The 15,788-nt window shown below is 40.4% G+C and overlaps 1 protein-coding gene across 3 annotated transcripts in view; it reads left to right on the plus strand.

The window, feature by feature from the left end:
* The first annotated feature begins 629 nt into the window (after nt 1–629).
* The window catches only part of BTBD8 (BTB domain containing 8), a 95,312-nt gene continuing 80,153 nt past the window's right edge, over nt 630–15,788 (plus strand). For all 3 annotated transcript variants that reach the window (XM_055402372.2, XM_055402373.2, XM_055402374.2), the window contains exons 1-2: nt 630–977; nt 8,869–9,063. In XM_055402372.2, the coding sequence (XP_055258347.2) occupies nt 829–977; nt 8,869–9,063 (344 nt within the window). In that variant the 5' untranslated portion in view covers nt 630–828. The remainder of the gene's footprint in view (nt 978–8,868; nt 9,064–15,788) is intronic.

Here is a 15,788-nt window from a genome sequence, read left to right on the forward strand (position 1 = left end):
TCTTCTAGAGGCTGTTCACACCTTTTGCAGGGAGCTCAGGAGTGTTCTAACTCCTGTTGATTTTACGAAGTTCTTTCCTCAACACACTCGTGACCCCGTGGACTGTAGCTCGCCAGGCTCCTCGGTCCATGGAATTCTCCAGGCAAGAATATTGGAGTGGGTTGCCATTTCCTTTTCCAAGGGATCTTCCCAACCCAGGGATCGAACCCTGGTCTCCCACATTGCAGGCAGACTCTTTACCGACTGAGCCACCAGGGAAGGCTTCCTCAACACTCACACCCCCAATTTTTCTTGCCCAAAGCAGGTTAAGTGAGGGAGTGTGACTCGCCGCAGGAAACGGCCAGTGAACTGGTCTTTCCTGGGGGAAAAAAGCGCTGACAGCCAGGAAGATAAAGTGCTGAGAGACAGCACTGGCTGATTTGCACGCTGCTCTCAATAAAGCATTTATTTACACGACTGGTTAGCACCAACCAGAAAGCAGAGGGACAGGGATAAAGGGCAGAACCTGTGAGTCCCGGAGGCCAGTTCGCTCCCTGGGCAATAGGGGCCGGAGTGCCTGCCGGCGGAGGTAAACAGAGCTACCACGCCTGCGCACACCCTCCCAGGTCACGTGCCGGCTCCGGCCCGGCCTCTAACGTTCTCTGGGGTTGAGGTCCGGCGGCCCTGAGGGACCGTCAACAAACAGACGGGAGGCCGTCAACCTTTTCCTTTAGGGGGCGGATTCCGGGTAGGAGCCGAGCGTTCGGTTGGAAACGCCCCCTTCTTCTTGAGGCGGGGAAGTGAGACCTCGTTCTGGGCCTGCGGGGTGCCGCCGTGCTTCTTTGGGACATGGCCCGCTGTGGGGAGGACAGCGCGCCCCCTGGGGTGCCTCTGGGATCCCCCGGAGTTTGCAGTAAGGGGTTGCAAAGGAAGGGGCCCTGTGAGCGGCGCCGGCTGAAGGCGATGGTGTCGGAGCAGCTCAGCCAGGATCTGCTCAGGTAGGAGGAGGCGGGAACTCTGGCTCCTTCAGTTCTAAACGCTCCCCTCTCTGGACCAGCAACTGTGGCTCCTTCTCTGTTTCTCCATCCCTTCCTTCTTTGTTCTCGCCTCCGGCCACCGAGGGAGGCTCTCTAGTCTCTTCACTAACTGGCGGGTTCGCTCCCCCTGTATAACCAATCCGGAGACCACGTACCACGTTCAAGAGGAAAACCAAAGTTACTATCATAGTTGTGTGCGGCATCAGTTGATGCCAAAATACTCCCAACACGGGGAGACTTAGGGCTTGAAAGGCTTTCACTAATGTCGAGGTGGACCCAGGTTTCGGGGTCCTGAAACACCATATAAACTTAAACGATTCTAAGAAAAAATGATAAAATTAGGTAGAAAGGTGAGTCTTTACAATGAGCGAAAATGGAACAACTCACCTGAGCGTTGGAGGTATCTTTCTTCTTAGCTTTCTTTAAACGGTTTAGCAGAAATGCTTAGATAGAAATACTTCCTGATCCCAACCTGACTTCCCCTCTCCTCCTAGAGTACTCTACGGCTCCCGGCAACTCCCAGCTCCTGTGAGGACTTAAGCAAATGCAGAGTTGTTGTGAAGCTTAATTCAGGCTGTGATGAATCTCGGGAGAGTCATCCCTGTTTTTAAAGAAAATGAAGCTCAGAAATATTCCCTAGTTTCCATTTCTACCAAAACATTGATTCTGGAAATTTAGTGTGCATCAGAATAACCTGGAGGGCTTAGCTATACTGGGGCCCACACCCTGGTACAATTGGTCTGGGATGGGGCCTGAGATTTTTAAATGTCTAACAAGGTCCTAGGTGACTTTGGCATTTTTAACAAGGTCCCATAGGGTCACAAAAGTCAGACATGACTGAAGCAACTTAGCAGATACCCCAGGTAATGCTGATGCTGCTGGCCTGGGTTTCTGGTTGAGAACTACTCAACCAATGTACACCTAATTACTGTCAATACTAATAACTAACAGTTGTGCAACATTTAAAAGTACTTACTGTGGCTCACAGTTAAAGCGCCAGAAGCTATTAATATAAACTGAACTTTATAAAGTTAAAAAAAAAAAAGTCCTTTTAATGTGGGCATTTCCATGAGAGATTCTGCCTTGTCTCCACCACTGAGGGAATTGATGTAAAAGACAGGAAAACAAAAGAGTGATTCATCTGCTTCTAGGATGAATCTCTAAAGGTGAGGCACGCCTTTTCTTAAGTGGCTTTATTCTTCTGGCTGTATTGTTAGCCTTGAAGTTGTCATGAATTTAAGGAAGGTAATACGCCTAATTTATATAAAAATGAAGTTAAAAGTATAGCAGGTGATGGATATTCCCCTAGAGTTACTATAGCATTTATGGAGACTTAGTTGTACTTCCCAGTAGACAGGAACTGACTCCAATAATAAATTTGATAATAAAGAAGGTATAGCAGATTAGCAATTTATCCTCATCCTCGCAGCAAATAAGGATAGGATCCTGAACTCCCAAGTTCTTGTCACAAGCAAAAGTTTTGTTTTTAAAACAACAAAAAACTTTCATATGCTCACCCAGCCATCTTGAATGCTATGTTAAATTCATCTTCAAGCACAGCAATATCATTGATTTATTCTACAAATAGTAATGAAGTAGCAAGCACCCGCCATGTACTTAACACTGTATTACGTTTTAAAGAATCAAAGGTTAGTAAGATATGACTTTGATATTATGATTGCATTCTCAGTCAGTCAGTTCAGTCGCTCATTCGTGTCCGACTCTTAGCGACCGCATGAACCACAGCACGCCAGGCCTCCCTGTCCATCACCAACTCCCGGAGTTCACTCAAACTCATGTCCATCGAGTCAGTGATGCCATCCAGCCACCTCATTCTCTGCCGTCCCCGTCTCCTCCTACCCCCAATCGCTCCCAGCATCAGAGTCTTTTCCAGTGAGTCAACTCGTCGCATGAGGTGGCCAAAGTATTGGAGTTTCAGCTTTAGCATCAGTCCTTCCAATGAACACCCAGGATCGATCTCCTCTAGAATGGACTGGTTGGATCTCCTTGCAGTCCAAGGGACTCTCAAGATTGCACTCTAGTGAGAGAGATAATAGCCAAACAAAAGGAATGGGGAAGGGGGTGAGTTCGGTGAGGCTTTATAGGTGATGGTTGAGTGATCTCTTGGGGATTGATTAAAATTTTATTAGGTAGAAATTAGTAAAGGAGAAGTTGGAGAGTATCTAAGGGAGGAGAATGGCTTTTATAAGGGCATAGAGATTTGGAAGAGCTTGATTTATTATGGGAAAGCAAGTTATATTGGATTGTACCAAACAGCAAGGAACAGAGACACCTCGGGTTACCTGAGGCAATAGGATATATGGAGAAGTGAGGAAAAATGGAAAACAGTTTCAGTTGTCAAAAAGCTAGATTTGATGTAGAATTGGAAAGTTACTTGGGATATGACAACAATTCTCTTATAAGACCTCATTGAGATATGGATGATTGTTCAAGACAATTGTAATAAAAATACCTAATACTTACTACCATCCTACTGGACACTGGGCTGACATGCAATATTTTATTTATTCCACTGTGAGGTAAATCTTGTTGCTGGTCCCATTTAACAGATAAGGAAACTAAGCATCAAGTTCAGTTCATTTCAGTCTCTCAGTTGTGTCCAACTCTCTGTGACCCTATGGACTGCAGCACACCAGGCTTCCCTGTCCATCACTAACTCCCGGAGCCTGCTCAAGTTGGATGCCATCCAACCAACTTATCCTCTGTCGTCCCCTTCTCCTGCCTTCAATCTTTCCCAGCATCAGGGTCTTTTCAAATGAGTCAGCTCTTCATATCAGGTGGCCAAAGTATTGGAGTTTCAGCTTCAACATCAGTCCTTCCAATGAATATTTAGGACTGATTTATTTTAGGATGGACTGGTTGGATCTCCTTGCAGTCCAAGGGACTCTCAAGAGTCTTCTCCAACACCACAGTTCAAAAGCATCAATTCTTTGGCACTCAGCTTTTTTTATAGTTCAACTCTCACATCCATACATGACTACTGGAAAAAGCATAGCCTTAACTAGACGGACCTTTGTTGGCAAAGTAATGTCTCTGCTTTTTAATATGCTGTCTAGGTTGGTCATAACTTTTCTTTCAAGGAGCAAGCGTCTTTTAATTTCATGGCTGCAGTCACCATCTGCAGTGATTTCAGAGCTCAAAAAAATAAAGTCTGCTACTGTTTCCACTGTTTCCCCATCTATTTGCCATGAAGTGATGGGACCAGATGCCAGGATCTTAGTTTTCTGAATGTTGAGCTTTAAACCAACTTTTTCACTCTCCTCTTTCACTTTCATCAAGAGTTTCCTTAGTTCTTCTTCACTTTCTGCCATAAGGGTGGTGTCATCTGCATATCTGAGTTTATTGATATTTTTCCAAGCAATCTTGATTCCAGCTTGTGCTTCCTCCAGCCTGGCATTTCTCATGAGGTACTCTGCATATAAGTTAAATAAGCAGTGTGACAATATACAGCCTTGATGTACTCCTTTTCCTATTTGGAACCAGTCTGTTGTTCCATGTCCAGTCCAGTTCATGTTGCTTCTTGACCTGCATACAGATTTCTTAGGAGGCAGGTCAGGTGGTCTGGTATTCCCATCTCTTGAAGAATTCTCCACAGTTTGTTGTGATCCACACAGTCAAAGACTTTGGCAAAGTCAATAAAGCAAAAGTCGATGTTTTTCTGGAACTCTTTTGCTTTTTTGATGATCCAGTGGATGTTGGCAATTTGATCTCTTGTTCCTCTGCCTTTTCTAAAACCAGCTTGAACATCTGGAATTTCATCTGGAATATGCCAGCAAATTTGGAAAACTCAGCAGTGGCCACAGGACTGGAAAAGGTCAGTTTTCATTCCAATCCCTAAGAAAGGCAATGCCAAAGAATGCTCAAACTACCACACAATTGCACTCATCTCACACGCTAGCAAAGTAATGCTCAGAATTCTCCAAGCCAGGCTTCAAAAATATGTGAACTGTGAACTTCGAGATATTCAAGCTGATTTTAGAAAAGGCAGAGGAAGTAAAGCATCAAGAGAAGTTGTTCAGTTCAGTTCAGTCACTCAGTCGTGACTGACTCTTTGCGACCCCATGAATCACAGCACACCAGGCCTCCCTGTCCATCACCAACTCTCGGAGTTCACTCAAACTCATGTCCATCGAGTCGGTGATGCCATCCAGCCATCTCATTCTCTGTTGTCCCCTTCTCCTCCTGCCCCCAATCCTTCCCAGAATCAGAGTCTTTTCCAGTGAGTCAACTCTTCGCATGAGGTGGCCAAAGTATTGGAGTTTCAAAGTGGTTAAGTCTGAATAAGAACCTTGGCAGTCTGGTTCCAGGGACATTAAAGTGATTTGCCCAAGGTCTCATGGCCAGAATACAGACCCAGTCAGTCTTCTTTCTCTAAAGTATGGTAGTTATGTGAAATGATCTTCCAGTATCTTTATTCCTTCATTTCTGCTTCTCTCCTTACCCGTTCCCTTTTCTTACTTTACCTTGGATTTTCTTTGAAACTCCCTTAAGAGTTCCATCAGTTGGCTCTTGATTATTATAGAATCTCTCTGCCAGAGTTCACTTGTTTAACTACCACATTGGCTGGTGGTTAACCTTGGCTCAGTTGATTGTCCATTCAGAGGTGACTAAGAGCTTCAGGGACATGCAGCACAATTTAGTAGCTTTATTTGGGAGGGGATTGTGGGTATGGCTGGCAAAGTGACAGCAGATGAAGGGGAATGGGTAAAACTAAGACTAGATCATAGAGACCTTTCTTCAGTGAATAATTTGGAATGTATTCTGGAAGCAGTGGAGAATCATTGATATTTTAAAAATAGAGGATTCACATAATTAGATCTTGAATTGAGGAAAGAAATTGGGAAAAAAAATAAAAGGAAACCAACTAGATTTTGTAATAGTCAGGGGATACATAATGGCAGTGAAAAAGGAAAAGATAAAATGGGTTTCATTGTGCAGGTCATGGGGGTGGTGACCAATTACATGTGGAAACACAGAGAAAGAGAAACAGAAGATGGTGCTGAATCTTAGGACATTCAAAAGGAAGGAGGATGGTGAATGTCCAGGAAGCCTTATCCAGGGGACAATTGAAAATATATCTAGAGTTTAGGAGGGAAGTTGGCATAGAAGATAACGTGGCTGGTGACATCACCAGCACCCAGCTGTCTAAGCTAAATATGAGAGAGATCCTAGGTTATTTCCTTACCTTCACCTTCTGCATCCAGTTACCAGCTCCTGCCGTTTTATTACCTAAATGTATTTTAAGTTAATCCCTCATTTTCTGTCATCGTTGTTTCTCTCCTGGCTCAAGCCATGTACATCATCCGTTTGTGTTGGGCAGTAGTTTTTCTCCCTCTAGTCTCATTTTCCCCGGATTCCTTTTCTACACAATAATAGGTAATATTTTGAAAAATAAAATTGCCCTTGTTTTGAATTATTTGGTCATTCCCTTTCCGCTGTGAAGTAAAGTTAAGCTCTTTGCCTCTTATTCATTTTTATCCCTACAGCTTCATCTGTCACTTCTTACCTCTCAGTATTCTATTGACCAATTTGTAGCTCCACACTCACACAAACCTTTGTAAGGAACATGGAGGCAGGAATCCCTCCTACTTTGCTTTGCTTTCTTGACCAACTCTTACTCAGTCTTTAAAATTCCATATGGTTTTCCTGTCCTCTGTAAGGTCTTCTCTTATAACTGTTGCTGAAAAAATTTTGCTAGTTTGTCCTATTGAATATTTCATACTTTTTCATTTTCAGACCTGGCCTCCATCTCTTCTATAAACTCCTTGAGGACAGATACTATATTTTAGTCATCTTTGTGTCCCTAGTGCTTAGTTCATATTACATGCTCAATACATTTTTAGTGAGAAATTTGGTTTAATCAGTGGACTAAAATGCTTTTGATAGGTGAATACAACACTTGACAGAGAAATAAGATGCAAGAAAGCTGGGTCTAGACACCACTGAGCCTTTCCTCCAACCTGTCACACAGAGTCGGACACGACTGAAGTGATGCAACAGCAGCAGCAGCAGCAGTCCTTCCACTAGGGTTTATTATTAGGTGAACTATAAACCTCCCCTTAGAGAGATATTGTTACTTGTAACAGATAACAAGGGCTTCCCTGGTGACTCAGTTTGATCCCTGGGTTAGGAAGATCCCCTGGAGAAGGAAATGACAACGCACTCCAGTATTCTTGCCTGGAAGATCCTATGGACAGAGGAACCTGATGGGCTACAGTCCATGGGGTCGCAAAAGAGTCAGACCCAACTTAGCATCTAAACAACAGCAACAGATAACAGGATATACTTGTAATTGATCCAAGTGGTTTTATAAAATAAAAAGCACTGTATTTTGACGTTAACAGTTTTAAAAACACATTGACTTTTTTTATTTGACAAATACTCATGAGCATCTATTATAAACAAGACAGATTCCCTAATGAGCTGTATGGCTGTCAGCTCCCCCAAGTAAATGCTTTTTTATTTATTTGGAGAGGAGCAGGGGAAGGGTAGAAGATGGGTGGGAAGGAGAATAAATGAAGTATTTGTGCAATTTGAGTTTTTGTTAATGTTTGGAAAATCAATACATTTTTGTGTAAATTTAATAATCACTTATGAAAATAATTTATTAAAATATTAACTAAAATGCATCTTGTTTGGTCACTGTTTCCAAGGTTCTAAAAGCTTTGTGCTCTGAAACATTTGTTTTGTTTAGCGTAAAATACAACAAAATCCAAAAAGCAGATATTGAGCTATCTAATGAAGATACACAGTTTTTGCCTTTAGGGAGTTCATTATCTGGTAGGGGGAAAGATATATAAAAATAATAATGGTGTGATGACAAAAGTGTTATAAATAGAGGTATGTACTGAGGGACCAGAGGAAGGAGCCATTAACTGAGTCTTGGGGGAGTGTGTCAGTGGCACCATTCTAAGCTTCCACCGTAATGATGTCTTTATCCATACTTGTACCTCCTGTAGTGTTTTAGTGTGATCACCAGTTATATCCTGCAGAACAGAAGTCCTCTGAGAATGCATACCTTGCTGATGATAATATTATGTAATGTGAAGTATTATTTAATGTTTGCAGAGTAAAAATACAGAGTTAGCACACAGAAAAAGAGATTGTAAGACAGTTTTCTCTTATGATGCTGTTTTCTGTTCCTCTGTCACTTTACATGACAGCTTTACAATAACTATGTCTGCACATTAGTTATGTCCACATTATCAGGCTTTCCACATGAGTCCATCATTTTGATAATAGAGATTAGAGCATGATTAGTTCTAGTTTTTTTTGGGGGGTAGTCAATGGAAAAGGGCTTAAATGTTACATTCTTGACAGCTAGGCCTGCATTTCAGACTTGTATTTAACAGTGGAACACAATAGTGTACCAGTTTCTGGTCTGAATTATCTATTACCACATCCGGTTTGCTGTTTACTTTTTTGGCTTCGGTTTTAGTAAAATTTTTAAGTTGATTCAATAGTCAATGAACACATTACTTTGTGTTCTCTTTCCAAAATAAATCTAAAGTATGTACATTTTAAAGGAAAATCAACCTACGTAGAAGATAACTTTATTGTTAGAAAGAATTAAAAAGAAAAGATATTTTTTGAAAAAGTAGTCTTACTCTTTCAGTGTAATTACCTTTGTTTTCATTATAAATTTTAGAAAATTGCATTCTAAACCAACATTAAACAGTGTTCTTTGAATGAATTGAGAATAAACTCATTTTCATATTTTGTTATCAGTATTTTTAGTTTATGTGTTATTTTAAAAATTTATTTTATAAAAATGAGTGTATTATATATTTCTAAGCATCACTAATTAAAGGTTCCTTTTTATTCCTTATAGGCTTCTAAGAGAAGAAGTACATACAGATGTTACTTTCTCTATAGGTTGTACTTTGTTCAAAGCACACAAAGCAGTCCTTTTAGCGAGGGTTCCTGATTTCTATTTTCATACTGTTGGACATACAGATAACTTAAAAAATCATGGACATGTCACTGTGGAGAACTTTGAAGCTTCAGAATTTAGAACATTTTTACAGTAAGTGCTTTATCTTTTTTTCTCTTATTTAAATCTAGTATGTATTTATTTTTTAAACATATGTGTGTTTATTTCATGTATTTTCATAGCTGTTTTATAGCCTTCTAAGAAATCCATTCATTTAAATTCCATATTATCTTAATAATTAGTGTTAGTAAAGTCTAAGTATTAGTATTAAGAGTTTTTAGAGGATTAGTATTCAGAAAGGCTAATTTCTCATTTGAGATTGATCCTGAGAGAGAAGTGGTACTGCTGTCCAGTAATTTGAATGAATTACTCTATGCTGAGGTTTCTTAACCCTGGCACTATTAAGTTGGATAATTCTTTGTTGGGTGGGAGCTGTACTGTGCATTTTAGGATGTTTAGCAGCATCTCTGGCCTTCAGCCACTTGCTGTCATTGGCACTTCTCCCAAGCCTTCCTGAGCCCTGACCCCAAGTTGTAAATACCAATATGTCTTCAGAGATTGCCAAATTCTACCCCTCTGTGGGGTAGAATTGCCCCCTGTTGAGAACCATTGCAACATACTGACTTCTGTATTATTGTTATGTAAAGCGTTAAATTATATATGTTTACAAAAATATGAGGTCCTAACTTTTTAATCTCCTGGCTTGTGTGTGGTCAAAATTTTTGAGGAGGACATCCATCGAACTTCTTAGTAATTTGGGGTACTCATGTTTGGTGAATTGTCATTAGCTAAATCATGGGAGACACTAAATTAATCCCTATTCTAATTAAATAGAATTCCGTTTTAATGCTTTACTGTTATCTGCACAGATGTGTAATTATTTGACCCTCATTCTTTGCCAAATGTATCCAGAAGGGAAATACTTTCTAAGGTAGTTCTTCAGAATTACATCTCTTTTTTAAAAAAATCTATTTCAGTTACTTTAGAGGGGACTTTAACACTTTAGAGTTTAAGAACACGTACTGTAGAGCTAGAATGCCTGGATTCAGATTCCCTGCTCTGGTAGCTGTGTGCCTCAGACTTCATCCCTCTTGCCTAGAATTTCCTCATCTGTAAAATGCCTGGCATAAAATAAGCAACATAAAAATTGTTAACTAAGTTTTTGCACTTGTAAAGCTTGAGGTGCTTATTTGTACCTCATTTCAGTCATTTAAATCCTGCCCTCTCATAATTTCTTCCTTTTCTCCCATATATGGAGGGTAGTATTGTTCTAATGATACTCTAAATTTTTCTGTCACAACCCCATCACATACACTTATTCAGCAGATATTTATTTGGCCCTGTTTGTGAGGTCTAAGTATGTACTGGTTCAGTTCAGTTCAGTTCAGTCGCTCAGTCGTGTCCGACTCTCTGCGACCCCATGAATCACAGCACGCCAGGCCTCCCTGTCCATCACCAACTCCCGGAGTACACTCAAACTCATGTCCACAGAGTCAGTGATGCCATCCAGCCATCTCATTCTCTGTCGTCCCCTTCTCCTCCCGCCCCCAACCTTTCCCAGCATCAGAGTCTTTTCCAGTGAGTCAACTCGTCGCATGAGGTGGCCAAAGTATTGGAGTTTCAGCTTTAGCATCAGTCCCTCCAATGAACATCCAGGATTGATCTCCTTTAGAATGGACTGGTTGGATCTCCTTGCAGTATAAGGGACTCTCAAGAGTCTTCTCCAACACCACAGTTCAAAAGCATCGATTCTTCGGCGATCAGCTTTCTTCACAGTCCAACTCTCACATCCATACATGACCACGGGAAAAACCATTGCCTTGACTAGACGGACCTTGGTTGGCAAAGTAATGTCTCTGCTTTTTAATATACTATCAAGGTTGGTCATAACTTTCCTTCCAAGGAGCAAGCGTCTTTTAATTTCCTGGCTGCAATCAGCATCTGCAGTGATTTTGGAGCCCAAAAAAACAAAGTCTGACACTATTTCCACTGTTTTTCCATCTATTTCCCATGAAGTGATGGGACCAGATGCCATGATCTTTGTTTTCTGAATGTTGAGCTTCAAGCCAACCTTTTCACTCTCCTCTTTCACTTTCATCAAGAGGCCTTTGATTTCCTCTTCACTTTCTGCCATAAGGGTGGTATCATCTGCATATCTGAGGTTATTGATATTTCTCCCGGCAATCTTGATTCCAGCTTGTGCTTCTTCCAGCCCAGCGTTCCTCATGATGTACTCTGCATATAAGTTAATGGTTAGTGATTCTTTATTTTAGTGTTTAATAATGATGTTAGGTAAATATGGAACTAAGTTTTGAAGCCAGTACTGGCAGTTGTGTCATTGTATAGTCCTATAGGTTTGTGAATTACTGGTTTTTAAATGCATCTTTATTGAGGTATAATTCAGGTCTCAGATGTAATTAATCTGTTTCATGTGTATAATTCAGTGATTTTATACAGAGTTATGATCACAATTTAATTTTGGAGCGTTTTCAATACCCCCAAAAGAAACCCCTTACCCATTAGCTATCACTCTACCCTTCCTCACCTCCTGCCCTAGGTAACACTAATCTATCTTCTGTGACTATTCTGGACTTTTCACATAAAGGAAATCATGCAATTTGTGGGTTTTGAGCCTGGCTTATTTCATTAAGCATAATGTTTTCTGGGTTTATCCATATTGCTGCGTATATCTACTTCATTTCTTCTTACTGCCAAATAATATTTCATTGTATGGCAATACCACATTTTATATGTCCATTCTTCTGTTGATGGACATTTATGTTGTTTCCACTTTTGGTTAATGTTTTTATGAATACACCTATGCAATTTGTGTGTGTGTGTGTGAGAAACTGTTTTCATTTCTCTTGAGTATATACCTAGGAGTGGAATTGCTGGATCGTATGGTGCTATGAGGGCTTCCCTGGTAGCTCAGCTGGTAAAGAATCCACCTGTGATGCAGAAAACCCCAGTTTGATTCCTAGGTTGGGAAGATCTCTGGAGAAGGGATAGGCTACCCACTTCAATATTCTTGGGCTTCCCCGATGGATCAGACAGTAAAGAATCCACCTGCAAAGCGGGAAACCTGGGTTCTATCCCTGGGTTATGAAGATCCCCTGGAGGAGGGCATGGCAACCCACTCCAGTATTCTTGCCTGGAGAATCCCCATGGACAGAGAAGTCTGGTGGGTTACAGTACGTGAGGTCACAAAGAGTAGGACACAACTGAGCAACTAAGCATAGCACAGAGTGCTATGAGCATTCCTATGCAGTTTGTGTGTGTGTGTGTGTATGTGTTTGTGGGAACCTATGTTTTCATTTCTCTTGGGTCAATATACCTAGGAGTGGAATTGCTGGATCATATGGTAATTCTATGTTTAACTCTTTGAAGAAGTGCCAAACTCTTTTTCCAAAGAGGCTATACCATTTTACATGCCTTCAAACAGTATATGAAGGTTTCATTATCTCTACATCCTTGTAACACATGCTGTTCTCTTCTGTCATTTTTATTATAGCCATCCTAGTGTATATGAAGTGATACCTCATTGAGGTTCATTTGTGCTTCCCCAGTAGCTAATAATTTGGGCATATTTTCTTGTGCTTGTTATTTGTATGTCTGCTTTGGAGAACTGTTTATTCACATCCTTTGTCCATTTTTCAATTGAATTATTTGTCTTTATATCATTGAGTTATAAGACAGTTCATGTATTCTAGATACTAGGCTCATATCAGACATATGATTTGCAAATATTTTCCTCCATTCAGTGGGTTGTCTTGATGGTGTCATTTACAACACAAAAGTTTTAGAGTTTTAATGTAGCCTAGTTTATCTAATTTTTTTTTGTCACTTGTGCTGCTGGTATTATAGATAAGAAACCATTGCCTATTCTAGGGTCACAAAGATTTATTCTTACACTTTTTTCTACAAATTTTTTGGGTTACATTCCCAATTTGGAACCAGTCTGTTGTTCCATGTCCAGTTCTAACTGTTGCTTCCTGACCTGCATACAGGTTTCTCAAGAGGCAGGTCAGGTGGTCTGGTACTCCCATCTCTTTCAGAATTTTCCACAGTTTATTGTGATCCACACAGTCAAAAGCTATTAGTGAGATCCACATTCACAGTTAGAAATGGTAGACTTGCTTGACTGCAGAGCCTATTCTACAACAAAGCCACTACGTGTAGAGTAGGCTCTTCTGTCAAGCAAGTCTACCATTTCTAACTGTGAATGTGGATCACACTAATCCCTTCCCATTAGTTTTATCACATTAATAAAATGGATATAATAGCAATACCTACCTCATAATGTTGTTGTGAAGGTTAAATTAGATGCTTTTAAAGCACTTAGCACAGTGACCTGGCATAGAGTAAGCACTGAATATATTTTACTAAGTATTATTCCTAGCAGTAGCCCTATGAAATTATACATTTCTCCAGCTACTGAGTGTACATTTAGAAGAAGATGCTTTGGGAAAAGTCAAATTTTGTATATTAGAGAAAGAGAAATTATATAATGCTACCCTTTGTTATCATTGAAGTGTTAGGGAAAAAAGATCAAATGAGAGACAATATGGTAGAGTGGAGGAAGCACTGAATCTGGCAACAAAACAGAGCTGCCTTTTGCCTGTGCATTACCCTATTTTATGATTTCTTTGAGTCTCAGTTTTCTCATATTTAGAATAATAAAGTTGGAGTAAATGACTTTGTGCTTCCTAGCACTTCACAACCCTCTATTTTAAGCCCTTAATCACATTCTGTTTCATGTTAAATTAGTGATGTATGTCTGAATATGTTAGGTAAGCTCCTTGAGATTAAATCTGCTCATCAATGTGAACATACCTAATGATATCTCATCAGTGTCTTGCATATAGAAAGTTCTTGTAACATACCTCCTCCCCCTTTTTTAAAAATTTATTTTTTTATTGAAGGATAATTGCTTTGAAGAATTTTGTTGTTTTCTGTCAAACCTCTATGTGAATCAGCCATAGGTATACATATGTCCTCTCCCTTTTGAACCTCCCTCCCATCTTCCCCCCCATCCCACCCCTCTACGTTGATACAGAGCCCCCTTCAAGTTTCCTGAACCACAGAGCAAATTCCCGTTGGCTATGTATTTTACATATAGTAATGTAAGGTTCCATGTTACTCTTTCCATACATCTCACCCTCTACTCCTCTCTCCCTATGTCCATAAGTCTATTCTCTATGTTTATTTCTCCATTGCTGCCCTGTAAATAAATTTTTCAGTACCATTTTTCTAGATTCCATATATATGCATTAGAATAGGATATTTATCTTTCTCTTTCTGACTTACTTCACTCTGTATAATAGGTTCTAGGTTCATCCCACCTCATTAGGACTGACTCAAATGCGTACCTTTTTACAGCCGAGTAGTATTTCATTGTGTATATGTACCACAACTTCTTTATCCATTCATCTGTCAATGGACATCTAGGTTGCTTCCATGTTCTAGCTATTGTAAATAGTCCTGCAGTGAACAGCGGGATATGTGTGTCTCTTTCAATTTTAGTTTCCTCAGGGTATATTCCTAGGAGTGGGATTGCTGGATCATATGGTGGTTTTATTCCTAGTGTTTTAAGGAATCTCCATACCATCTTCCATAGTGGCTGTATCAATTTACATTCCCCTCAACAGTACAGGAGTGTTCCCTTTTCTCCACACCTTCTCCAACATTTATTGTTTGTAGACCTTTTGAGGATGGCCATTCTGACCAGTGTGAGGTGACATCTCATTGTAGTTTTGATTTGGATTTCTCTAATAATGAATTTGGGAGACTCAGCAGTGGCCACAGGACTGGAAAAGGTCAGTTTTCATTCCAGTCCCAAAGAAAGGCAATGACAAAGTATGCTCAAACTGTTGCACAATTGCACTCATTTCACACGCTAGTAAAGTCATGCTCAAAATTCTCCAGGCCAGGTTTCAGCAATACATGAACCGTGAAATTCCAGATGTTCAAGCTGGTTTTAGAAAAGGAACCAGAGATCAAATTGCCAACATCCGCTGGATCATGGAGAAAGCAAGAGAGTTCCAGAAAAACATCTATTTCTGCTTTATTGACTATGCCAAAGCCTTTGACTGTGTGGATCACAATAAACTGGAAAATTCTGAAAGAGATGGAATTACCAGACCACCTGACCTGCCTCTTGAGAAACCTGTATGCAGGTCAGGAAGCAACAGTTAGAACTGGACATGGAACAACAGAATAGGAAAAGGAGTATGTCAAGGCTGTATATTGTCACCCTGCTTATTTAACTTATATGCAGAATGCATCATGAGAAATGCTGGGCTGGAAGAAGCAAAAGCGGGAATCAAGATTGCCAGGAGAAATATCAATAACCTCAGATAGGCAGATGACACCACCCTTATGGCAGAAAGTGAAGAGGAACTAAAAAGCCTCTTGATGAAAGTGAAAGAGGAGAGTGAAAAAGTAGGTTTGAAGCTCAACATTCAGAAAATTAAGATCATGGCATCTGGTCCCATCACTTCGTGGCAAATAGATGGAGAAACAGTGGAAACAGTGTCAGACTTTATTTTTGGGGGCTCCAAAATCACTGCAGATGCTGATTGTAGCCATGAAATTGAAAGACGCTTACTCCTTGGAAGGAAAATTATGACCAACCTCGATAGCATATTAAAAAGCAGAGACATTACTTTGCCAACAAAGGTCTGTCTAGTCAAGGCTATCGTTTTTCTAGTGGTCATGTGTGGATATGAGAAAGCTGATCACCGAAGAATTGATGCTTTTGTTGGAGAAGACTCTTGAGAGTCCCTTGGACTGCAAGGAGATCCAACCAGTCCATTCTA

This window comes from Moschus berezovskii, chromosome 4 (genome assembly GCF_049115385.1).
Source record: "Moschus berezovskii isolate FMDL1 chromosome 4, NW_MosBer_1.0, whole genome shotgun sequence".
Classification (NCBI taxonomy): Eukaryota; Metazoa; Chordata; class Mammalia; order Artiodactyla; family Moschidae; genus Moschus; species Moschus berezovskii.